Genomic DNA, 24,671 nt, shown 5'->3' on the forward strand with positions numbered 1-24,671 from the left:
TACATTGACCATAATCTGTAAATCCAGTGTATGAAATTATATATTATCCATAAACATTAATAATGCCGGAGCGATCAACAGAAATTATGAATTTATAAGGATCATCAATAAAAGCAATGTCTTGAATTAAATCAATATGATTTTTTAAAAAGAAATTTTGTTGTTGAATCAGTGTAGAACGAGTTATTTTTGAAAGAGGTTTAAGTGAAGCAGAATCATCGGTAGAAAATGTAGAAATAGAATGTTCTGTATTTAGAATTAAAGTAGAATTAAGAGGAGTTGTTGTATAAATTGGCATTTTTTCATCTGGTTCTAATCCACTTATAATAAAACCTTTTTCTGTTTTATTAGAATCAAGATTCCAAAATCTTATTTTTTGATCAGTTCCGGAAAAAATAATAAAACCATGATTTATAATATTAGAAGCAATATCGCGGGTTGTTCCACAAATGCCGGTTATCAATGCACGCACTCCTCTATTATCTCCTGATATTTCATTATGGAAATTTGATTTATTAATATTTTCGATATATTTTCCAAGAAATTTTTCTGAACTTTTGCCATCAATTTCCCATTCTTCATAATCTTTACCAATATCTTTTCCCTTTACGACCCTATATATTTCACGACACTGTGTTTTTTCTATATCCCAAACCGTAACTTCATGCTGACTATTTCCTCCAGCTATACATACCCATTTTCCATGACCTTTTGTAGGATGTAATAAGAGTCGATGAATTTTAGAAGTACCATGTAAACCCCATGATTTCAATCTGATTTGAAACCTTAAGTCCCATAAATCTAGAATACCATGTGTACCAGCAAGTAATAACCATGTTTTCTGTTGATCTATACAAAAACATGTAGGAGTTCCATGTTGAGGAGGATTAAATAAATTATATAACTCTTTCATAGTACGTATATCCAATGCAATCACTCGTGACATGTTTGTTGCTATCATTAAAATAGATTCATGATCTTGAAATTAAAAAAAATGAATTAAAAATTTATATATTACCTGTTTCAAAATGTTCCATCCAAACAGCATGTTCATCTTTCCCTATCTCATATTTTTGAAGAATTTTAATAGATTTATATTTTGGAAATGGACCAATATTAGTCATACATTCAACCTTTATAATATGAAGACTCCCATCACTAGCTCCACTAGCTATACAGTGGGTATTAGATATAAAACAAAGAGATATAATTCTTGAAAATATTGAATGTTGATAAGTTAATCGAGATCTATTAGTAACATTTTTTTTAAGACGACTAATATCCCATATTTTTACAGTACCATCATCAGAACCAGTAGCAAAAAATACGTTATCAGTAGAAACAATTACACGATTAATTCCTTTAGAATGTTCAGAAAAATGAGCAATTAAAGTACCCACAGGCTGCCATAGATTATTTATAGATAGCTTTCTAGAATTTTTTTTAATATTTACTTTTTGTGAAGAAATAATAGAATCAAAGTCTTTTATTTCCTCAGAAGAATTATCAACAAATATTTTGTTTAAAAAATTAAAAATATCTTTGTCATTTTCATCTAAATATTCATTAACAATTATTTCTTATTAAACAAATATATACCAGAAGAATATGCAGACTTAGGAAATAAAGATAAGTCTAAATCAATTTCACTATTCAAAGTATCCTTTGCAATATTTGATGTTAAACATCTATGTAGAAAGCTCTCTAGGGTTCCTAATACATTTTCTGTGCTAGTTGAAGTCTCTGGAGCAGTCTTATTTAATAAAACATTTCTCATATATATCAAATTCGAATTATCCAGATTATTATCTAAACAAGAATCATCATTTTTAAATGAAAAATTCTTATTTTCCTCTGGATCAGAAATTCTTGAATCCAAAAAAGATTTTATGTTAATTAAATTATTAGAAACTTCTTGAGTATCACAAGAACTTTCGAAAAACCCAGTCTCTAATTGTTTATTATCAGCACTAAAACTTATATCCTCATGAAAGCTTAAATCAGCGGTAACTAAACCAATATTTGAATCATCTGAGATAACATGAGGTATTAATTCTTCATTTGGAAAAATAACAGATGAATTGTTCCCAGAAAATGATGGTAATAGGTCATCTTTAGGTTGCTCATCAATAAATTTATTGAAACTTTCTGATTCATCTTCAAAAGCAGAGGTATTTACTAATTGTGAATTTTTAATTTTTGGTTTTGAAGATAAATTATCAAAAAAAACAATTTTAGGATGAATATTCAACATTTCAAGGGAAACAAAACCATCTCGAGTTTCAACAATAGAACTATTATCATATCGTCGATAACTTTATATAAGGTTATTATATAAAATAACAACTATTATATCTTTCTACCTTGATGATAAATGAGCTATTTTCCATATATATTCTTTAAGTAAATTCAATTTCCATTCATCAGAAATAGTCATTCCAAGATCTCTTAACTTTATTATCCACTGTTCATCACTAGTATTATTAGCATTATTTAAAATTAAAAAGAAAAATTCACTCTTTTGATATATTCATTTTTTCCTGAGAATATATAGTTTTTTCAATTTCATCTTCTGATAAAGGAACACACTTTACTGAGGGAAACAGAAATTGAATATCATTTTCATCAACATATTGCGTTGAAACAAACAATTGCTTAGATTTTGCAGATTTCCAGAATAAACTTTTCTCATCCCTCACAGCCCAAACAATAGCAGCATCAAATACAAATCTAGGCATCTTATATAATTAATAAATAAATGATTTACAAGAATAATCTAACCGCACTATGCAGATTTTCTAACAATGCTGCTTCAGTAATACTAATAATATCACAGCGCAAGAACGGTCTTAATAAAGAATATAATATACAATAAATATCGACCTTTTCCAACCATTTTATAGTTGCAACAACGAATTTTATAGTTTCTATATTTTAAATTAAAAAAAAAACCACTATAAATTAAAGGTTTTACCAGTTCTAATCCAAACATTTGGATGAAGAGTATATTTTAATAAAGTTGCAAGAAGATCCCATATTCTAGGTTTTTGAAATAAACCCAATCCCATAATAGTAGTAAGAGATGATATAACTTTTTCAACTACAAATTCTTCTATATCTAATGTAAAATTAAATAAAACCAAAAATAGTATAAAACCATTAATACCAGTTAAAGCTTGCATTATCAAAGGCATTATATATTCCTCTAAACTCTGACTCCCAATATATAAGGCAATACCAGCAATATGTTCAAAAAAAGAATATCTTAACATCCAGTCTTTATCATTTAAATAAGTTATTAAGTGACTTAGAATTGCATCATCAATGTTTTGTTTGTAAAAAAATTTCAAAAGAGATTCAATAGAACCCATTAAAGCACGTCTGACATCAGAATTCGTGTCAGTAAGTAAAGATATCACATGCTGCTTAAATACATCTTGTAAATCATTTAAGCTACTATCATACGTCATTGCCATACTAGATGTGCCTCCATTAAATCCTTCCATATCATTATCAGCACATTCTAAAATGCCATCTAAACGAAATGCCTCTGCCATATTTAAAAATCGTTGAGCTGTATTTACAATGCTAGATATACATGATGCATACAGTATTCTAACACATGGTTTAGGATCAGTAACTAAAGGATTCAACATTGGTAGTATATATTCCAAAAATACATGTATATTAATAGGTGTTATTATAATTATAGAAGCAAGCTGAATAATATTAAAAAATAGAAACTTATAAAAATAAACTTACCAATTTTGTTATTGTATATAAAGAAGACATTCTAACTGACGGAACATCATCATTAAGAAGAAAAGCAAGATATGGTAAACAAAGATCATGCTTAGTTTCATCTGTTATTCTATAGCTAAATATCAAAAGTATATCACAAGCGATTATACGTGATATTGGTTTAAGAAGATTTCTTATTGACGACAAAACAAGTGATAAAAGAATCAAAATACCATTGTCAGATGTAACAGGTTTAACCAAAGGAATAGAATGCTCATAAACTTCAAATTGTGCAATAGAATTTCCATACAAATTCTTTGAAAAAGAGGTCTTTTTCACAACATTTTCATAATCTTCAAAGCCAAGAGAACATGCAATTTTATCAAGATCATGATAAATACGTTCAATATAATCATCCATATAAAACATTTTCTCCTTGAATTCAATTTGTTCTTTTTGTGAATGTTGCATAATTGAATTAATATACTGATATAGAAATGTAAAAAAATAATCAGGAAAAACACTGTTTCTCCATTTTTCAAGGTATTCTTGTGCAGATAATCGCTTTTCCGGATCCAAATTAATCATATGACAAATCAATGATTTAACCTCAGGATCCTCAATCTTGTTTAAGAGAGTAGATATTGGATTATATCTACCTTGCTTATATTTTAATAATTGAGAAAGAGTAAATAAAGGTATTCCTTCAAGAAAAAGTTCTGCAATTACACATCCAAGACTAAAAATATCCATTTTATCAGTCAATTCTCCATGACGCAATCCACTTGAACAAAGAAAGCGTTCAGGTGCAATATAACACACTCGTCTTGATGAACTATCATAAAAATATGAAAAATCAGCAGGATTATCTTCAGGTAGAAAATTAGGCTTAAAAAACGAAAAATCAACCAAATAGACCCAATTCCACGAAGTTACCATAACATTCTCAATTTTAATATCTCCATGATAAACCTATAAATATAAATATATATTTATATATAGATAGATATATAGATAGATATAATATCATCATACTCCTTTAGAATGACAGTCTCTTAATCCAGATAAAAGCTGGAACACAATCCATTTTTTCTCTATCATTTGAAGAAATGGCCTAGTACTTTTTTCTATATTAGGATTATTTTATACATAAAATGTATTAATACCTAATTCTATCATATAATGTACTAAAAAAAAACTCTCTAATAAGATATCCTGCTTTTTCTGTTTCAAAAACACGCCTATATGGAATAGCATTAGGAATATTTAATAACTTCCCACGAACAACTGAGTACTTGTTAAAACTAGATATTTTATACATATAAATCTATACATTCGACTTGTTCAATATAACTTTTCAGAGTATATGACGATGATGGTTTTACAAATAATTTTACAACAACTGGCCCTTCTAAATGTTGACAACGTACTGTTTTCATAAACCGAGCAGAAGATAAACTTTTTATATAAGATTTTTACTCTTTTTTATCATTTTAAAAACACCTTTTTCTATATTCTATATCCGAAAGCTCTGATATATATGAATCAATACTTAATGGTGAACCAAAAATATGAAGAGAAGATAAATGTGCTCCCATCTTAGTTTATCATTTATTTTTTAACTTTTTTAAAATCTTAAAAGATCTTTATTTCATAAGAACTAATATCACAAAAAATTAAAAAATACAGCCTATCTTTAATATTTAGATATATTTTATATTAACAATAAATACTTACTATAAAATTCCAATCATTATTTATAGAAGTGAAATATCAATTTTTTGATGGATATCAATCTTATCTATAAATTCCGAATGTTTTATACATATAAAAGTGCCAATATAAATAAATATAAGAGAATATTATAAAGACATTGAAGAAATTTGAAATTGTATCGTATAAAATAGTTTTTGGTTTCTGTAGAATATAATATATATTTTTTAACTATAAGTTGTATATGATTAATTAAATGATAAAAGTTGTTGAGGACATAATATTTATTCTATTCCCATTCAATTGTAGCAGGTGGCTAAAATAATTAAGAAAAGAATAAGATCAATTAAAAAAAACCTTTGTAGATGTATCATAAACGACACGATTTATTCCTTTAACTTCATTGATTATTCTTGCACTAACATATTTAAGAAACTTGATATCAAAATCATAAATATCGACAGTCATAAAATCAGAAGTAGTGACTGCTCTAAGAACAGCAACTTGTTCATATGTTCTATAAAATATTAGAATAATAATAATATATATTTCGTTAAAATTTTATAACCGTTTATCTCCCATTACACCTACAGTTTTTACAGGCAATAAGGCTACAAATGCTTGACTAATTTTCCTATATATTTCTGCTTTTTTAATTTCTTCAATAAAAATAAAGTCTGCATGACGCAGAATTTCTAATTGTTCACGAGTAATTTCACCAAGAATTCTTATAGAAAGTCCAGGACCAGGAAAAGGGTGCCTCCAAATGAGATCATCAGGTAATCCAAGAAGTTTACCTAATTCTCGAACCTCGTCTTATTTATTAGAAACAAATATTCAATATTTTTATCCAATTTACCTTTAAAAAGTTCTCTTAAAGGTTCAATTAAATCAAAAGGCATGTCTTTTAACAAACCGCCAACATTCTATCATCAATTAAAAACATAAAGTATTATAGCTATAATTTTACATGATGTGTTTTAATAACCTGACTTGGTCCTTTAAAACTAACACTTTCAATAAGATCTGGATATAAAGTTCCTTGCACTAGAAATTTTATTTTGTTTTCAATTCTAGAATTGATTTTTTTAGTTTCATCCTTAAATACATAAATAAACGTATTTCCAATGATTTTTCTTTTATCTTCAGGATCTTTTACACCTTTAAGATTACTTAAAAATTGCTCAGAAGCATCTACTACAGAAATATTGATTCCAAGATGTTTGTTTAAAGTTTCGACAATCTGAGAACATTCATTTAATCTCATAAGCCCATTGTCAACAAAAATCCCATGAAATCGATCACCAATCGCCTCTTTCATAATCTTAGCTGCTACTGAAGAATCCAATCCACCACTAACTGCTCCAATCACATGATCTTCATCACCTACACATCGTTTAATTTCCTCAATCTTCTTCTCCAAAAAAGATCCAATCGTCCAATTTTCAGAACATTTACATATTTTAACTGAAAAGTTTCTCAATATATCAATACCACATTTCGTATGCGTCACTTCCGGATGAAACTGTAACCCAAAAATATCTTTCTTTTTATGTCCAATTGCCGCATAAGCTGAACTCTCTGTTTCTGCTATAGAAAAAAACCCTTCAGGAAGACATGAAAGAGCATCTCCATGCGACATCCAGACCTCCTGGCTCCCTTCTATCCCTTCAAAAAGCAAATTTCCCGGTTTATCCAATACCCTCAAAATCGCATGTCCATACTCCCGTTTTTCGGCTCCAACAACTCCTCTTCCATTCCACCATGCTATTTCCTGCATTCCGTAACAAATACCAAGCACAGGGACCCCCAATTCAAAAATTTCTGGGTCCACATGGGGTGCTTCCTCAGAGTACACCGAATACGGCGATCCTGACAAAATAACCCCTCTAGGAACTATTTTAAGCTCTTTAACACTCTGATTATATGGATAAAGCTCTGAATAGACGCTTAAATCTCTAAGTCTTCTAACAATTAAATGGCTATATTGTGATCTATAAATGTCAATATCTACGTCAAAAATAAACGCTTTTTACCCGAAATCAAGAACTATTATCATGTCAGGACCCGTAGTTCTTTCGTTTCTGCGTGAAAATGGGTTTTTCTGGGCCCTAATATGTGCCAATCCATCCATCATATTTTTTTTTCAATTTTTGACGTTGATGCAGGCCCAGCGATTTTATAGTGGAGAGAGGCATAACGGGGGAGAACGAGGGACGCCGGCAGAGACAAGCAGAGATAAGCAGAGATAAGCAGAAATAAGCAGAAATAAGAAGGAATAATAAGGAATAAGCAGAGGAATATGTTAATTTATGCTTATAAAGAGTATATGTGCGTTTTTGAGGGGAAAAACGGGTAATTGAGGGAGTATAAGAGGATCAAAGTGAGATAGAAGTGAGGAGGAAGATTTGCAATTTTTTGAAAAAAAACGGGGAAAAAAGGGTTAAACGAGTGCCAGAAGGGTTTTATTGTTATATTTGAAGGAGATAGAGAGTGTTTTTGAAAAAATCCGGGGAAAATTGGCCAGAAATAGGGCAAAATGATGGAAAATATGAGATGTCATAAAAAACAGAACTTTTATGAGTATATGATTCCTTATATCTCTATAAAGAGGTATTTTATGGACGTTCTGTATCAAAAGGAGCCAGAATGTAGTATTTTTGAGCTTCCAGACGAGCTTTTGTATGATATTCCAGAGAAAAAGCAGTATTTATACTCTCTTTTCCAGGGATTTTTAGTTGCATTTGATGAGAAAAACAATCAGGATGAGTCATATATGGATCAGAGTAAAAGCGGTGTTCTGGTAAAGAAAAATGAACTAGAAAATCAAAGTATAAAGTCTAATATTTTATGATCAATTTTTAAACAGTAACAGGGGAGAAAAATGAGAAAATGACACTAAATGAGTTAAATAAGAAGAAGGAGGACATTCTGAACAATATTGATGTTATAAATATCAAAAAAGTATAAAGAATTTTTAGAAAAAATAAAGCTAAATATATAGGCTCTTATGTCTTCAAAGATAAAAGAAATTGATGAAAAAATCAGTGTTTTAAATAAAGAAAAATATGAATTGCTTAATAAACTTCAAAAATTAAGACGAAAAGAGGCAGAAACGATAAATACATGTATTTTTTTTATACATTAATTTATAGTTAATTATCAATAGTATGGGATACAGAAACTAAAATTATGGACTTTATTGAACAGAAAACTTCAGAGACAATGGGAGACATGAGTGAAACAAAAATTCCTGAAATGGATAGTCCTAAGAATTCAGAATTTATGTCAAAAAGTATATATGATAAATTAAATAGTCCCAAAATTGATTCAAAAGCAATTCGTATTTCTTTCTTTTTTATTTTCTTTTTTAATTCCTTTTAGAGAAGAATTCTATGTGTATACTTCATGAACAATTTAAACCAGGATCAAATGTCAAGGTTATTTTATATAATTATTTTTAATATCCAATATAATAGATATTTTAGAGTTGGAAATCACATACAGAAACTATAACAGCGATAGATTTTGATACACCCTTTGGAATGATGATTACAGCTTCCTTGGATGATACAGTAAAAATATGGAATCTTTTGAATGGAGAATATCAAGGTTTATTAGAAGGTCATAATGGTAAAAAAATAAATATAAAAGATTTATAGTAATTTTATAGCGTCTGTAAAATGCTTGCAATTAGAAAATAATATAGTTGCTACTGGTTCTATGGACGCATCAATAAAACTATGGAATTTACAACATATAGAATCTTATGATGCTATTCAATCTTTTGAAACATTTAATTATGTTAATGGGAAAAAAGAAAACAATATTCATTTGCTACCTTTTGATACGAAAAAAGTTACAAATGATCTTAATATAGCTACCTTAGAATCTCATATGGATGAAATCACTGCTTTACATTTTATTGGAAATGTTCTTGTTTCTGGTTCTAGTGACAAAACTTTAAAACAATGGGACCTTGAAACGGGAAAATGTGTACAAACTTTAGATATCCTTTGGGCTACAGCTCAATGCAATAATTTATTATCATCTTTAAATAACTTTAAATCAAAATTATCTTTTAAAGAAAAAGGATATGATTTTGTTGGTGCTATTCAATGTTTTGACGCAGCTTTAGCCAGTGGAACAGCAGACGGAATAGTACGATTATGGGATCTTCGTAGTGGGTTAATTATAAAAACACTTTTTGGCCATACTGCTCCTATTACATGTCTTCAATTCGATAAACATCATCTTATCACTGGTAGTTTGGATCGAAATATTAGGGTATAAGATCTTCTTAAAATAATATCCTTTAACCATTAATAGATATGGGATCTAAGAATTGGTTCATTATACGATGCATTTGCATATAATGATTCTGTAACATCTTTACATTTTGATAGTAGAAGGATTATCGTTTCTGCAAATGAACCTATTATTAGAATATATAATCGAATTGATGGGAAACATTGGAATTGTGGCATGATACCCGGTTCTAATGAACCAGGAAATATTGTAAAAAGAGTTCGTCATAAAGAAGGATATTTAATCTCTGGCCGACAAAATGGAACTATTGATATTTATACCTGTTGATAAATATTTTTTAACAAAAAATCACTTTTATCTACATATCAAAAGAAAACCTTTCTTTATCAAGTAATCATCGTTTTTAATTCATTTATAGCTTCTTTCAGCTTCTCTTTTGAAATCATTATTATCTCACCCTGATGTCGGGCTTCATTATTTCGATCATATGACACATCATCCAATCCCTTACATTGAGAATAATCATATGTCACTGAATACAACGATTTTTCTTTAAATATTTCATCTTCTTGGTGGAAATAAAGCGTCTTTTTCTTACTCTTAATCAACTACTTAATTTACAAAATTTTTTACAAATATTACACACCTCGGCCATTCTTCGCCTCTTTTTCAAACCCTTCTGATCTACTCTTTCTTGGCTACTTCTTGATATAATTATATAATACTCAAAATTATATGGCTCCTTCTAAACCTTCTTAACATAACCCCCCATAAAAATAAAAAATTATACATCATCTTGCGCCCATTGAATCTCCTCAAAAAGCATCTCATACATAGCTGGCACAACTTGTATTGGCATATTAATAAGGCGCTCTGATAAAATTAGGCCTATATTGGGTCCTGTCCCCTCAAAACAAGTACAGAAAAAATCATAAAACTCCTTCTCCGAGCATATCTTGGTCATAATATACGATTTAATCCTTTTTATACATTCTTTTTCACAATAATAGTTCATATTAAGGACGCTTAAGAAAGCAAGAGGATCTCCTTCAATTCCATCCATTTTTACAGTTGAACCAACAAGCGTCTGGCATATAACTAAGTCAGATAGGCCGTTTATATCTATAGAATCAGAATCAGGGCCTATTAATTGCCTTAGGAGGGTTCTTAATGTATATAAATCGCCTAAACGGGGGTTAAAAAACTCGAAATCAACCTGTAAAGAAGAGCTATTGTCATTATCTGAACTGCTAGAAGTAGTTTCATAGATACTGGAGGAGTTTTCCCGTTTTTTCCTGGTTTTTTCCTCCATTTTTTGAAAATTTCAAGATTTTATAAGTTCTCGGGAAATTTATATATATATAAGGGCCAGAAATTTTAAAAAAAAGGACGTATCTGAACGTCATTTAGTAGGGGATTATAGAGAAGCTTTTTCAGCGGGTTAAATCCTTTTTAAACGGGAGAAAAAGGGCAAAAACTGAAGAAATGAGATCAAAAGAATGTTCAGTGTGTTTAAATGAAGTTTCAAAGTACTGCTGCCCTCAGTGCAGCAGTAGAACATGTTCTATGAAGTGTTCTCGTCAACATAAAGTGATAAAATCATGTTCTGGAACATTTAATCCAGCATCTTTTTTAAATAAGAAAGAATTATTAACTATTCAAAGTCTGGACCGGGATTATAACTTTTTATCAAACGTTGAATCATGCCTGGATAGGAGTGTTAGATACAGGCTGAATTTCCCGTCCAAAAACCATGTTTTACGGCTTAAAAAAGCTATTGAAAGGAATGGAATTCATTATTTTACATTTCCTAGGGGAATGAGTAGAGCAACCCAGAATAAAACATTCTGGGATTACAAGTAGAATATTTACAATGGTAGGAATCTATTTAACTTTTGCTTTTAGGAGAAAGAAGCTTTTTTGGACCATAGAATGGGTTTATACAAAGAATGGATCAAAAATATCAAAAATTGAACACAAGTATTTCATTTATTTACTTTTTAAATCATTTACAATGTTATTAGAGTCCCATCAGACAAAAATATTATGGAAGCATATAAAAATTTTATTCATAAAACAAATATTAAAGAATTACTTGATATAGATCATGAAATAGTGGAATTTATGATGAAGAAGACTAATTCTCAAGTAATAATATTCATATTTATTGATATGAATAATCATTATAGGCAAATAATCCTATTTTTGAAACAATAGATAAAAATAAACCTTTATCAGAAAGTCTTAAAGGAATGACTGTTATAGAATTCCCTACTATTTATATTACAATTAATGAGAATAAGATTATAACATCAATGGCTCAAGAAGAAATGGAAGAAAAAATACAGATTGAAAAGAGAGTAAATTTTGGAATAAATGTTAAACAAAATGGAATTATTGATTATGACAGTGAAGAATAGGTAATTGACGTATATTATCTAACAAAATAGAATATATTTCTTATATTTTTTAAAAAAATTTTAGTAAAATATATACATATTTTATTAAAAACTAAATTATTTCTTTTTCAATATCAATTTCTATCACATTATATTTAAAATCAAAAAAAAACAGAATAACATTTGAAAAGAGGTCATTACTTTTGTATCCAGGGTTTTCTTGAAAACAAATATATATATATACAAAAATTAAGATGCAAGATATTCTAAAAGAGAATTTTAATAAAATAATACTAATAAATTTAAACAATATATATAATTCCTCAATATCTATGAACTAATTTGTTTTCTTTTTTCTAATCTATGCATAACTGATTTCTTAATCTAAGTATTACTTAAAATACTAGTTAAAAAAGAGTCAAAACTTTTCAAATAAAAAATCACTAACTATTTAGTAGAAAAATAATCCATAGAAATTGACATAAATGTCATGTTGCAAAAAGCTAGATATGATACAAATAAAATATTGAAAAAATCTGCTTTTAAATAAAATTAAAACATTTTTACCTTGCAAAAAATACAAATATCGAAATATAGTAAAAATATTATAATAATCTCAAAAAGAGCCAAAACTAAAATGCAAAACCGTGACAAATAATCACAATGTCTATTAACAAGCAGAGCTTTCCTCCTTTTTATTTAAAGTTTCATTAGAATAATCAAAAATGGAATCATTAGATTCGCCCTCATGAATTAATGTCACTAAAGAATTAGATTTTAATAAATTTAAGGAAATCATACTTGAACTAAAAGAATCGAAAGGGTCAGTAGATGCACCAGAATTAGAAGGTAACCATGTCTCTAAGGGAAACTCAATAGTAGAAGTTGCTTTAATATTTTGAGAAGAATCTATATCAATACTTAAACTCTCTTTAAGATCTCGAAGATTTTGAGTTTCAAAATTTTTCGAAAGTACAGGTATTATAGGAGGACATGTATGACGTAATAATGCCCATTGGGTATTTCGGAAAAAAGGATGAAGCTTTATATCTGAAGCACCTGCCCTAGATCCAAGACGACGATTTTCGTCTTTAGTCAGAAGTTTCCGAATAAAAGATTTGCATGAACTATAAAGTTTAAGCCTCAACAAGTAATTAATTCTAGAGATACCTTGAAATTTGTTGATAATTAGTCTCTGGAAATACAACATCATTTTTTAGAATATTTGTAAAAGTAATATTTCTATTTTTTCCTTTAAAAGGCGTAACTCCAAACTAATTATTCCATGTTAGAAATATAACAAAAAACTCAAAAAAAAGCATACAAGCATCTCAAATGTTAAAATTCCTAATGTCCACCAATCTACAGCACTTGTATGCCCACATCCCTTAATAACTTCAGGAGCAATATATTCCTCTGTTCCAACAAATGAATTAGTTCGAAAATTTGCAATACAAGACCTTGTATCAATTGCAGGGAATGAACCAGAGACGCCTTTTGATACAATCATAGTAGGAGCACCTCCTGGGGCAGATTGCTTAGAAAGATCAAAATCAGACAACATAATATGCCCTGAGTGATGCAAAAGAATATCTATTAATAACATTTAATAAAAGTTTCAAAAAAAAAAAAAATTAACATACTTTCAGGTTTTAAATCTCGATAAATAAACCCCATCAAATGCAAATATTCCAAAGCAGCAGTTACCTCTGCTGCATAAAACCTAGATGCATCCTCTGATAAGCATTTTCCTGGACGCATTTGTAATGCTAAAAATGTTAAAACCCAAATTGATAAAAAAAGAAAGACTCAAACCTCTAAAAAATTCTCCACCCATACAGTATTCCATGCAGAAATAAAGATTCTTATCAGACTGAAAAGAATGGTAAAGCGTAACAATGAAAGGATGATTACTAGTTGCTAAAATTTCTTGCTCAGTAAGCACACGTTTAATTTTATTCCTTTTAATCATCTCTTTTTTATTTAAAACTTCAAATATCTCAGAAAACCCTTGCTTCATGGTAAAACCCTACCTTTCATTGCATATAACTTTCTCGTTTTCCTTTCTCGAACAAGATATACTTTTCCAACATCCCCTTTCCCAAGTAACTTAATCTTATCAAAACTAGATGGCCCTACTTCCACACTACAAATTTTGATAGAATTACTTGAGTATGTTCTTAGAAAATTATTTTGTTTTTTCAGCTTTCCCGGACTCGGAACGTTCAAATAATGTTTTTTTAATGACTTATCACTTGAATCTACAGCATGAATGTCACAACCAGACGATTTTCGATTAATATGAGAAAAACTCTTTGTAGTATCTTTTTTTTCCAGTTTTACTGATATTTCCGGGGGAAATGTCTTCGATTTTTGGGTCCTTAACTTACGAAACCCAAATCTTCCATATGACATCGGATTCATTTTTTGAAAAAATTGAACCATATTTTCGTCTTTAATAAAATATGATTTTGATAATGTATTTTTCATCGTACCATCCCGTTTCACCGATAAACAAAGAACTTTCTTATCTTTTGTATATGCATTTTTGCGTTCAGAAAGACGTCCATATTCCCCAAATTTTCCATCTCTCTTATGATTCTTCTCAATAATAACAACATTATGGTCCGTACTCTTGTCTGATATACTGCAGCTTGCATTACGGCTATTATGATTAAATTTAAAAAAGCATTTTAGCTTTTGTGGGATTTTAGAATGCCCCAAACTCCCTCCCAAAGAATCCTCCTGACCTCTGATCCTCTTATGAACAAATATAGACCTTAATACGTTTCTTTGAGGCTTTTGTTTAATATTTGTAGTCTTCTCTATTTCCATACTTTCTTTTTGCATTTTATACTCAATATATACCCGTTTTTAACCGGAAAAAAAGGACAATATAAATATAATATATAAAATATCCTTAAATATCTATTATTTTTTGCATTTCTCTGATTATTTCTCGTGTTTTAGCGAAATCTTTTTCCTCATTTTTTGTGTCGTACGGTTTCGATTGTCCACGGATTCACCCTAATCCTCATAAACATATATAAGAGAACAAAGAAAGAGATAATATATCTGTGAATGTGATATTATGATCAGTAAATGTAGATTAGAGAGAAGATAGAAACCTGCTTATTGCTGTATATTTTTCTTTTGATTTTTAAATTGAATATGATATAATATGATATGATATAATATGATGTGATATAATATGTATGTATATATGTATATATGTATGTATATATGTATGTAAAATGACGAAAGAAACATGAGTAGTAGATAAGATATTGCTTTGAGCCATATTTGAGAGGGACCAGTCCAGTAAAGTATGTATATCAGAGATATGTAGAAAATATAGAATGAAAATAAAAAAAAAAGAGAAATAATCTTGAAAAAAGTAAATAATGTATCATAGAAATATGAGAATGGTTAGTCAAATAGTATAGAATGACGTACCTAAAATATTATATGTATAAAAATCAAGATTGATTAACAGCATCTTGTAATTTAGCATTTTCTATTTCTAATTTTAATTTTCTGATTTCAATGTCTCTGAGACGCATAACATCTTTAATTCGAATATGTTTCTTGTTTTCATAAGTTGTACGAATGAAAGAATCAATGTTGAAAGGTTCTGAAGATAAATTTTTAAGAAAAGAATAAACAGAAGCAGGAGATGTGCAAGCCAGTATTTGTTTTTCTTTACATTTAATGATTGCAATTGAAACCCGGAATAAATATACATTTCCCTCAATAAATAGAAGATCAAAAACACGAAAAAGAATCTCTGGAGAAAGACAGTCAGTAAATACAGTTAAAAACCAATTGAATGTGACAGCTTCCAGATCTACAGATAATTTCTTAAAATGATTATGTATTCGTGGACATAATTCGGAGACATATCGTGTTAAAACTCTTTGATCAGCACGAGATGCAAGCAAATCAGGTGTAAAATAATATGGAGGTAGAATATTTTCGACAATACTAACTAGGACATAAAAGGCATCTTCTTCAGTTGCATGTGTTAAAAGTAACATAGCTGCTATGACATTCACTGAGAATTTTAATAATAAATAACTAATAAATATTTACTTACTTCCTTGACAATAACCTATCTGAGTATTATGTCTGCTAAATGCAAGTAAAACATTTCTAAGTTTAGGTACACCAGGACCTTTTCCTCCGAAAAAAACATTATTTGGCATAGTCCTATAAACATCCATATCAATTTGTACTACAACTATAGGATCTATATCCTTTCCCAATGTAAGTAAATCATTATAATATCCAGGTTGATGAAGTTGATATGCTCCACTACATTCTCCCCATATCTAACTAATTTAAATAACTATAAAATCTTAATTGAAACAAACCTTAGGACGATACATTATTGGTATACCACCAATTACCAAATTTTTGAATTCTTTCCAACGTTGCTTTCCAACCTTTCCTGATATTCCTAATTCAGAGATTCCAATTAATTCAGAATCTTCATAACCATAAAAATTAGGATTTATATTACGCTTTTTTTCATTTTGAACTTTACGCAGAAAAGAGTCCCATAATTCTTGCTTTGTTTTATTATCTCCATATATATCCAACTGTGAACGTAGCAAAAATCTTGCTGGAAAATTCTTAGACTTATCCAAATCTAATGTTATAAATCCCCGTGCAATAGAATTATCATTATTTAAAGCAGTCAATGTTGGTGATGATATTGCATTATGATTCAATTGTATATTTTCCATATTCATTATTTTATGTAAACTGCTAGTTGGTGTTGTAAGAGAATTATTTTTTAAAGAAATATCTGATGATTTAAATTTGTCATTTCTTTTATTTTTAGAAAAGCCCATATTTTCTAAATAATCCAAGTTTTCAGGTTGATTAGAGATATTTTTGTTATTTGCTTCTATAGGCTAAATCAAAATCAATAAATTATAATAATGAAATATAATAAATACTTGAGCTATTTTAGAATTTAAATTCTTTACTTTTGATGAAAAATTATATATAAAGCCAAATCTATCAGCCAATGGTTTTTCATCAACTCTATAATATTCATTCCATGATGGTAATAATGTAGGAGGTTGACGTTCTGGAGGCACAATAGTATCCATTTCAAGAGGTCTAGAGACAGAATTAGAAGATAGACGAGATTTAGATGCAGTAGTAAATGTAGGTGTAGCTGTTTCCCTGATTATCGGTGAAGAATGGGTATCAGACTGATCAGATTGTGATATATTTTGATCTTGTGAATATATATCAGATGTTAATTTATTTAACGAAGTTTTAGAATAGTATCCCGTTTTTGATTTCAATTTAATTACTTTCTCATATAGACGATCAATACTAAATGTTTTAGAATTTACATGATCAATGTTTAATTCTTTAAAACATTTAGATAATATTGTATCCAAATTCAAATTAGTTATTTTTAATTTCGATTTAGATATATAATCCTGTATTAAATGTTGATGATAATCCAAAACCAAAGGAAAAATAAGACGCCATGCAAATTCAACAATCATTGAAGATATCTTTTTTTTATAAAGAAAACTTGTACCAGAATTCCGATAGAGCAATACGTAGCAAGCAGCCATGCTTATAGACTTGTAATGAGTCGCATGATGATATTTCGGAAAATGAGTCTTTTCTTTAAAATATGAACCAAATCCTGGCATTTTCAAAAAAGATTCAAAAGAACCAAGTGAATCAAATAATGTCATTCCATGAATTATTTTGTTAAATGATGAAGAATAAGATTGAGACTTAGAATTAATACGCACTTCTTTAGAATTTGAAAGACCCTTAAAATAAAATTTATCAATTAATGACAAAGGATAATTATTTCCACCTTTCATAATTTCATGTGAACTTTTATCATGTTCATCCTCATGAATATGTTCTGATTTCCTTTGATCATTCATATCTATATTTTTTCGTATTTTTCCTATTCCCATTGTTTTAAATAGATAATTAGAAACTTTATTATGCACAGCAAGACGCATCTTCTTACGTTTAGATGCATCATCATCTAAAATAAGATCATCTAGTTTTCCATTATATGATTTAGTATAATTCATATCAGAAATCATATGTTCCCCATTATTTATAAATAAAGATTCTCTTGTCTTCTCAAATGACTCATGTAAACTCTTTTCTATATCTAAATAACTTACTCCCGCATTTAAAAGCATCTTTTTTAAGACAATTTCACAATTTTTCGATTGTTTTTGATTTTCTGCCATTTGAAGATCTTTTGATGCAAGATCCCTCAAAAGTAAACGCACAAAATTAATCGTCCCATATCTATCAATCAATTTTTGAAGAAATTCATCATCTTCTAGATATATATTTTCAGGAATCATATCAAATTCTTTATTAAATGATGAAATATCAAATGTATCATTAGAACTAAGTCCAGAACATACATTATTCATAGATTTAACCCTTTTATCCTCTAATTGGCTATTTGACGATATTTTATCGTCTTGAAATGTATTTTTAAGACTTATTTCAAAATTATTGATTTTTTTTAAAGTTTTCCTGGAAAAATCAATAATATTCAAAAACTTTAGCGCTTTTTGTACAATGAATCCAAATGATCATTAATAGGTGGAGTCAACGGATGCTCTTCCTGAATAACTTGCATTAAATCATATTAAAAAACAACAGAAATCTAGATAAATAATTAAAACAATTTAAACATATAGTTTTGACAGTTTCCGAGATTATTTATGTTATATTTATAGACTTGAAGCAACTCTGTTAATCCCTAAAAATTCGATACCATTTTTTAAAAAATATATAGAAAATATAAGGATAAAAAAGATAATAGAAAGATATATGAAATCATATTTATAATACCTTTTTGTTGTTTTTATATGAAGTTCTAAAGTTTTTGCCATTTTTTCCCTTGAAAAACAAGATATAACCTTTTGTTTACAACGTTTACCCATTTGAATACGTTGATTATCATTCATTTCAAATAAAACATTCCTTAATACCTTTGCCCATTCATTTTCATTAGATTTTTTTAACCAACCTGTTACACCATTATCAATTGTTTCTAAAGGACCTCCATTATCTTGAGCTAAAACAATAGTTTCATGAAACATAGCTTCAAGTGGTACAATTCCAAAATGTTCATAAGGAGGAGTGTATAATAAGATTGTTGCATTTTGAAGAAGATGATTTTTTAAGTCAGTAGGTATTGAAAGTAAAAAAACAACATTATATCCAGAAAAATCTAAAGGAAATTCGTATGGTTTCATAAAGGTCTTAGATATAAAAGAAAAATTATTACATAATTCAACAAGTTCATTATGATATTCAACATTTTCTTTAATTCTAGACTCATATCCACCTAAATATAAATATAAAAAATATAAAATAATAAACATACCTGCAATAATTAAGCAACATTTATTAAAATTCGAGTCTTTTTTAAGTTGGGAATATGCTTTTATTGCTAAATCAATATTTTTTTTCCTTTCAAATCTATTTATTGACAAAATATAATGTAGATGACTATTCTATCTTAAAATCTTCTTAAATATTGACTCCTTTGTACCTTTTAATAACTAATAAAGGTTTCTCTACACCATTCTCCTTCTCACTTATATTAATACTAGGATATAATACACTAAGATCCTTCATATATAAAAACGTTCTACGAACAACCGATTCTGTATAATAACTATTCACTAACACTTTATCTGCCATTAATATTGTCATTTTCTCAATATTATCAAATGGAATACGATATATCCTTCTTAACATGTTACTTCGTTTTGCAAGTAACTGATCTGGAAAATGACAATAAAATACTATCTTTAAACACTTCCATCTTAATAATGGAATACTAATTGGCAATACGTCCATAATAATAACATCATATTTCTCTATTTTAAAAAATAACCTCAATGACAAATACAATTGCCTAATAATTGCACAAAAAACTGATAATTTCCCAAAAATCTTTCTAGGAATCTTATCCCCATATACATTCACTCCCAATATCCCTTATTTATACATTATATACCATTTATATACTATTTATATACAATATAAACCTTTCTTAATCTCTTCAAAACAATGACTTCTATCGCAATGGTTTGTATATATTATAACATTATGTCCGAGCTGTTGTAGTCCTATTGCTGCATCTACTGTAAACCTCTCAGCCCCACCTATTCCTAGGTCAGGATGTATAAAGGCTATTTTCATGTCGTTGAGGTGTTGTCACGGCAACACCATAGAAAACCTCTGGTTGCCAAGACAACGGGGCAACGACATAAAAATATAAAATTTATAAAAGATGGGAATAGAGTATAAAGACGAGGAAAATGGAGTATTTAAAGAGATTAGAAGCCATGTTACAGATATAGAAGTTGATACGAGCGAAAAAAGCGGCGAAAAAGGGCCAACGGTTGAGGAGATAGAAAGTTTATGTATGGAATGTGAAGAACAGGTTGTATAAGTCGATAATGAGAGTAATATAAGGATAATATAAGCTAATATAATGTAAACAGGGTAAAACTAAGTTGTTACTTACTATTATCCCTTTTTTTAGGGAAATTATTATTATGTAAGGGATTTTTTTGGTAAAATAAATAAGCTGAAAAAAGAAACATAAAAGGTCCTTTGAATGTCCATATTGCGGGTTTAAGAACTCAGAAATACAATCAGCAGGTACTATTGAGGAGAAAGGATCGATTTATACATTTGTTGTTGAGTCTAAAGAGGACCTTAACCGTAATATTATAAAATCAGAAACATCATCAATATTATTAGTGGAACTTGAACTTGAGATACCGCCAGGAAGAGGAAAGATCAGTAATATTGAGGGATTTTTGAAAAATGCATGTGAGGACTTATCATTGAATCAGCCGATTCGTAAATATCAAGAACCGGAATTGTATGAAAAAATAGAGGAATTTATAGGGCGTATATATGATTTATTGGAAGGAATGAGGTTTCCTTTTAAGATACAGTTGAATGATCCAGCGGGAAATAGCTGGATTGAGATGGAACCGGGTGATCCACAATATAAATGGCAAAAAGTAGAATATGAAAGAACCTATGAACAAAATGCAAAACTAGGCTTATATAATTCAGAAGAAGTAGAAAATGAAGAGAATTTTCAGAAAAATGAAGTGCATAAATTTTCTACATCATGTCCTAACTGTATAAAGCCATGTGATACAAATATGAAATTAGTTGATATTCCATATTTTAAAGAAGTAATTATTATGAGTACAGTTTGTGATGAATGTGGATACAAAAGCAATGAAGTAAAAACAGGAGGAGAAATACCAGAAAAAGGGAAAAAAATAACATTAAAAGTGGAAAATATAGATGATTTATCTCGAGATGTTTTAAAAGTAAATAAAACATGATATTTTCTATACTAACATGATTCAGAGTGAAACATGTGCTATAACGATTCCAGAATTAAGTTTAGATCTTCATCCAGGAACTTTAGGTGGTAGATTTACTACATTAGAAGGTTGTTTTTATTTATTTATATTGAAAATTAACAATTTAAAAGGATTACTTGCTCAAGTTTATGATGAACTATACAAGAAAATATATTCAAAAACAAATGATTCTATGGAACCAGAAAAACGTGAAAGATGGGACATTTTTCTTCAACGTCTTCAAGACGCTAGGAATGCAAAAATAAAATTTACTATAATTTTGGATGATCCTACAGCTGGATCTTATCTTCAAAATTTATACGCACCTGATCCAGATCCAAATATGACAATAGAAGAATACGAAAGAACATATGAACAAAATGAAGATTTGGGTCTTAATGATATGGTTTTAAACCCAGAAACATCAAACTAAAACAAATAAAATCATCAATAAAGATTCTATTTAAAATAATCAAATGCAAATGTAATATATGGAAAATAACATATTTTATTTTAAATAAAAAATCACTACAAAATTTTGTACAGATTGTAAAGATATTCTATTAAAAATATAACAATGTCTATATTTAAACTTCTTCATAAAATATACTTTTGTTATAAAAACTAATATCAATTAAGTTCGAAATATTTTTTTCTTAAATATTAGGATAAATTTGAAATCATTTATTTAATAAAAAATAAAATATAAAAATTATTTAACAAGTCCAGTCTATTTCATTGCTTTATGATTTGCCATTCTAAAACTTTTTTTTCGAAATTATTTGTTTATATTTTTTAAAGCTGTTTATAACCAATGAAATGGTTGTTTTAGGACTTTTTCTTTCAGCAATTCTTGAAAATATCACTTCATTAGAACCGTTTGATCCTCAGAATCACTATTATACATTTAAAGTTCAATGTACTTCATGTAGAGAAATTGTCAGCAAGATTTCTTTATTGTTTTAAATTAAAACTTTTTATAGCATCCTAATTTTGTTAAAATATCACCAAGCGAGACAGTTAATATTCCAAATAGCCGAGGAAAAGCATCTCTTGTCTGGAAATGTAAAAATTGCCAAGTATTTCCTTTAGATCAATGAATTTTTCTAATATCTATTTTATTATTTATAGAAAGAAAACTCTGCTAGTTAGTTTATTGACAAATAATACTTTTTTTTATAAAAAATATAGATATTCATGAAAAAGTATCTCAATATACATTTGAAATATCACCTCAAGAATCACATATTCTTTCATTTGAATGTCGTGGTTGTGAATTTATAGAATTTTATCCAGATGTCAGTATTTAAAGTTTAAAGAACCTATTATTTTAAGATATTTAGGGTGAATGGTGTTGCAAAGGTGTTGAATCAGGTACATTATTCCGTGGAATAAATTTAATTGAAGGTGAATGGTATGATTATGATGAAAATGTAAGTAAAAGAAGCCATTAGTATTAATTAATATCCTCAGAGCCTAAATGAAGTATCTATTACAAATATTAAATGGGAAATAAAAAGGAAATAAATACATATACTTATCTTTATAAATCATATATTTTCTATGAATCCATAACATTTACCTTTTAAGATAGGAATGTAAAGATTCTATTTTTGCCTTCTTAGAAAGTCCAACACGATAACATGGCCTTGTTGTAACATTTTTCCGAGAAGATTCTTTTAATACTGGCAAATTTCCCGAGAAAGTAGGTGAATCTGTTATATGAGGTATTTCAGTAGATGTTATTGGTTTTTCATTATTAAATTTTGAACAATCCTCTATTTTATTTCCAGAATTTAATACATCTATATCTGCATTTTCTATATCATTTTTTTTCACCTCTTCTATCTTTGATAACAAATTTGATTCATAAGATCGTAATATTTTTGGACTTTTTTTAGGATTCAATTCAATATTTTCTTCAGGTTTTTTTAAGTTTTCAACTTTGTATTTAGACTTTTCTGAAATAATTAATTCAGCTTGCGCAGAATTGTCTTTAAAAGGACTCAGTTTTTCTGCTTCAAAGCCTAAAGAATGACAATTAGAATCCTCAACCTGAATAGAATCATTAATTTCTAAAGTATTTTCATCAGGAACCGTTTTAAATAATTGATTTTCAAATTCACTATTTTCATGAAGCGATGTATCATTTACAACAATCGTATTATCCTCATACGAATCAAAAGATGGATATCTCTTTGTTTTTATGTTTTTATTTCCTTTTGAAACATCTTTTGCCGTTTTACTCCTCCTTAATTTCTTTGCTTTAGTTTCTTTAGGCAACGAATGTTTTAAATTAGATTCAATTTCATCCTCTTTAGATAGAATTGATTTATTTTTATTACTAGTGCATTGATATTCGTTTTCATCCAATGATTCTACATTGATACATGCTGCAAGAGAAAGCAATTGAATTTCTGGCTTTTCTTCTTGATATAATCGATTTATTTGATCATCTTTATTACAAATCTCTTCTTCTAATGATATTATAGATTCCTTTTCTGTATCTTTATTCATATCAATTTTATTTTGACCTGAATTTCCAAATAACTGTATTTCATCATCACTTTCATCTCTATTTACTATAGGATACATATTTCTATATGAATTCATATTTTTTAACCTATTTTCATCAAATAAAGGTGATAATGGTCTTTCAAAATTTCTATATTTTATATCTTTTCTAGAAACACCTTCTTTATTGTCATTTTTGCACTTTATTCCCTCTAAAATAATGTCCTTATCATCAACAATAGATGAATTCTTGATCTCTGTATCTATAATAGCATCTACAGTGTCTGTCTTCATCTCATTATACATATTTTTACTATTTAACATATGTGAATAAACTAGGCCATATTTAACCAAAATTAAAGCGGAAAAAAACATGCTTATTAGTACCATTATTATAATGCATTGTTCCTAAATAAAATGAATCCTCTTCTCCCTCTGAATCTGGAATATACACGTCTTTTTTCTTAGAAAAAGTACTCATCATAAAAGATGTCAATTCCCATAAAACTGCCAACATTAAGAGAATAAATCAATAGAGAAAGAATAGAAGCATTCAATATAATGAATAAGAATGCTATTGTTCATAAAATTATGGTAAAACCATGTATCA

General features: G+C 28.3%; 11 protein-coding genes across 11 annotated transcripts; 4 read left to right on the forward strand and 7 right to left on the reverse strand.

The window, feature by feature from the left end:
* Positions 1–43: 43 nt before the first annotated feature.
* On the reverse strand, positions 44–5,339 carry T552_01446 (hypothetical protein; the record flags this gene model as incomplete). Its single annotated transcript, XM_018370029.1, has 13 exons — positions 44–978; positions 1,019–1,555; positions 1,600–2,315; positions 2,364–2,516; positions 2,605–2,738; positions 2,782–2,927; positions 2,975–3,118; positions 3,167–3,719; positions 3,763–4,713; positions 4,777–4,861; positions 4,908–5,028; positions 5,075–5,199; positions 5,245–5,339. 13 exons carry the CDS (start codon positions 5,337–5,339, stop codon positions 44–46), a joined length of 4,695 nt encoding a protein of 1,564 aa, XP_018226183.1.
* Positions 5,340–5,707: 368 nt separating this feature from the next.
* T552_01447 (GMP synthase (glutamine-hydrolyzing) domain-containing protein) lies at positions 5,708–7,616 on the reverse strand. Its single transcript, XM_018370030.1, has 6 exons — positions 7,491–7,616; positions 6,425–7,448; positions 6,314–6,380; positions 6,023–6,269; positions 5,812–5,971; positions 5,708–5,770 (listed from the first exon to the last, which is right to left on the reverse strand). The coding sequence occupies exons 1-6, from the start codon at positions 7,589–7,591 to the stop codon at positions 5,744–5,746; spliced, it is 1,626 nt and encodes a 541-aa protein (XP_018226184.1). The 5' UTR covers positions 7,592–7,616; the 3' UTR covers positions 5,708–5,743.
* A 412-nt stretch (positions 7,617–8,028) lies between these two features.
* Positions 8,029–10,096, forward strand: T552_01448 (hypothetical protein). Its single transcript, XM_018370031.1, has 8 exons — positions 8,029–8,285; positions 8,330–8,418; positions 8,459–8,582; positions 8,624–8,797; positions 8,839–8,894; positions 8,943–9,087; positions 9,128–9,741; positions 9,784–10,096. The coding sequence occupies exons 1-8, from the start codon at positions 8,042–8,044 to the stop codon at positions 10,048–10,050; spliced, it is 1,713 nt and encodes a 570-aa protein (XP_018226185.1). The 5' UTR covers positions 8,029–8,041; the 3' UTR covers positions 10,051–10,096.
* A 13-nt stretch (positions 10,097–10,109) lies between these two features.
* T552_01449 (hypothetical protein) lies at positions 10,110–11,035 on the reverse strand (the record flags this gene model as incomplete). Its single annotated transcript, XM_018370032.1, has 3 exons — positions 10,110–10,322; positions 10,370–10,468; positions 10,514–11,035. 3 exons carry the CDS (start codon positions 11,033–11,035, stop codon positions 10,110–10,112), a joined length of 834 nt encoding a protein of 277 aa, XP_018226186.1.
* Positions 11,036–11,163: 128 nt separating this feature from the next.
* Positions 11,164–12,187, forward strand: T552_01450 (hypothetical protein). The gene is made up of 4 exons (XM_018370033.1): positions 11,164–11,582; positions 11,629–11,703; positions 11,748–11,871; positions 11,913–12,187. Exons 1-4 carry the CDS (start codon positions 11,209–11,211, stop codon positions 12,141–12,143), a joined length of 804 nt encoding a protein of 267 aa, XP_018226187.1. The 5' UTR covers positions 11,164–11,208; the 3' UTR covers positions 12,144–12,187.
* Positions 12,188–12,792: 605 nt separating this feature from the next.
* T552_01451 (hypothetical protein) lies at positions 12,793–14,972 on the reverse strand (the record flags this gene model as incomplete). Its single annotated transcript, XM_018370034.1, has 6 exons — positions 12,793–13,249; positions 13,293–13,396; positions 13,447–13,715; positions 13,766–13,891; positions 13,938–14,111; positions 14,156–14,972. 6 exons carry the CDS (start codon positions 14,970–14,972, stop codon positions 12,793–12,795), a joined length of 1,947 nt encoding a protein of 648 aa, XP_018226188.1.
* A 629-nt stretch (positions 14,973–15,601) lies between these two features.
* T552_04115 (hypothetical protein) lies at positions 15,602–18,812 on the reverse strand (the record flags this gene model as incomplete). The annotated part of the gene is made up of 5 exons (XM_018372166.1): positions 18,716–18,812; positions 17,087–18,671; positions 16,496–17,041; positions 16,219–16,453; positions 15,602–16,176 (listed from the first exon to the last, which is right to left on the reverse strand). The coding sequence occupies exons 1-5, from the start codon at positions 18,775–18,777 to the stop codon at positions 15,602–15,604; spliced, it is 3,003 nt and encodes a 1,000-aa protein (XP_018226189.1). The 5' UTR covers positions 18,778–18,812.
* Positions 18,813–18,822: 10 nt separating this feature from the next.
* T552_04116 (hypothetical protein) lies at positions 18,823–20,354 on the reverse strand (the record flags this gene model as incomplete). The annotated part of the gene is made up of 4 exons (XM_018372167.1): positions 18,823–19,491; positions 19,531–19,660; positions 19,689–20,149; positions 20,201–20,354. The coding sequence occupies 4 exons, from the start codon at positions 20,352–20,354 to the stop codon at positions 18,872–18,874; spliced, it is 1,365 nt and encodes a 454-aa protein (XP_018226190.1). The 3' UTR covers positions 18,823–18,871.
* Positions 20,355–20,400: 46 nt separating this feature from the next.
* On the forward strand, positions 20,401–22,026 carry T552_01453 (hypothetical protein). The gene is made up of 5 exons (XM_018370035.1): positions 20,401–20,598; positions 20,660–20,715; positions 20,767–21,511; positions 21,552–21,636; positions 21,679–22,026. The coding sequence occupies exons 1-5, from the start codon at positions 20,446–20,448 to the stop codon at positions 21,978–21,980; spliced, it is 1,341 nt and encodes a 446-aa protein (XP_018226191.1). The 5' UTR covers positions 20,401–20,445; the 3' UTR covers positions 21,981–22,026.
* A 340-nt stretch (positions 22,027–22,366) lies between these two features.
* On the forward strand, positions 22,367–23,046 carry T552_01454 (hypothetical protein; the record flags this gene model as incomplete). Its single annotated transcript, XM_018370036.1, has 6 exons — positions 22,367–22,486; positions 22,531–22,626; positions 22,679–22,694; positions 22,739–22,845; positions 22,891–22,980; positions 23,023–23,046. 6 exons carry the CDS (start codon positions 22,367–22,369, stop codon positions 23,029–23,031), a joined length of 438 nt encoding a protein of 145 aa, XP_018226192.1. The 3' UTR covers positions 23,032–23,046.
* Positions 23,047–23,080: 34 nt separating this feature from the next.
* T552_01455 (hypothetical protein) lies at positions 23,081–24,624 on the reverse strand. The gene is made up of 2 exons (XM_018370037.1): positions 24,449–24,624; positions 23,081–24,396 (listed from the first exon to the last, which is right to left on the reverse strand). The coding sequence occupies exons 1-2, from the start codon at positions 24,576–24,578 to the stop codon at positions 23,126–23,128; spliced, it is 1,401 nt and encodes a 466-aa protein (XP_018226193.1). The 5' UTR covers positions 24,579–24,624; the 3' UTR covers positions 23,081–23,125.
* Between the last annotated feature and the right edge of the window lie 47 nt (positions 24,625–24,671).

Source organism: Pneumocystis carinii (assembly GCF_001477545.1).
Source record: "Pneumocystis carinii B80 chromosome Unknown supercont1.6, whole genome shotgun sequence".
NCBI lineage: Eukaryota > Fungi > Ascomycota > Pneumocystomycetes > Pneumocystales > Pneumocystaceae > Pneumocystis > Pneumocystis carinii.

Bases quoted from the DNA above. Each gene is read 5' to 3' on its own strand.
- T552_01453 (XM_018370035.1), top strand. From the start codon at position 20,446: ATGGGAATAGAGTATAAAGACGAGGAAAATGGAGTATTTAAAGAGATT. The intron at 20,716-20,766 runs GTAAGGGATTTT...GAAACATAAAAG, and splicing joins TTTAGGGAAATTATTATTAT to GTCCTTTGAATGTCCATATT. The intron at 21,512-21,551 runs GTAAATAAAACA...AACATGATTCAG, and splicing joins TATCTCGAGATGTTTTAAAA to AGTGAAACATGTGCTATAAC.
- T552_01448 (XM_018370031.1), top strand. From the start codon at position 8,042: ATGATTCCTTATATCTCTATAAAGAGGTATTTTATGGACGTTCTGTAT. The intron at 8,798-8,838 runs GTATTTCTTTCT...AATTCCTTTTAG, and splicing joins AATTGATTCAAAAGCAATTC to AGAAGAATTCTATGTGTATA. The intron at 9,742-9,783 runs GTATAAGATCTT...AACCATTAATAG, and splicing joins GTTTGGATCGAAATATTAGG to ATATGGGATCTAAGAATTGG.
- T552_01455 (XM_018370037.1), bottom strand. From the start codon at position 24,578: ATGTTGGCAGTTTTATGGGAATTGACATCTTTTATGATGAGTACTTTT. The intron at 24,397-24,448 runs GTACTAATAAGC...AATATGGCCTAG, and splicing joins AACAATGCATTATAATAATG to TTTATTCACATATGTTAAAT.
- T552_01450 (XM_018370033.1), top strand. From the start codon at position 11,209: ATGAGATCAAAAGAATGTTCAGTGTGTTTAAATGAAGTTTCAAAGTAC. The intron at 11,583-11,628 runs GTAGAATATTTA...TTTTGCTTTTAG, and splicing joins AAAACATTCTGGGATTACAA to GAGAAAGAAGCTTTTTTGGA. The intron at 11,872-11,912 runs GTAATAATATTC...TAATCATTATAG, and splicing joins TGAAGAAGACTAATTCTCAA to GCAAATAATCCTATTTTTGA.
- T552_01447 (XM_018370030.1), bottom strand. From the start codon at position 7,591: ATGATGGATGGATTGGCACATATTAGGGCCCAGAAAAACCCATTTTCA. The intron at 7,449-7,490 runs GTAAAAAGCGTT...TGACATTTATAG, and splicing joins ATAATAGTTCTTGATTTCGG to ATCACAATATAGCCATTTAA. The intron at 6,381-6,424 runs GTAAAATTATAG...AATTGATGATAG, and splicing joins AGGTTATTAAAACACATCAT to AATGTTGGCGGTTTGTTAAA.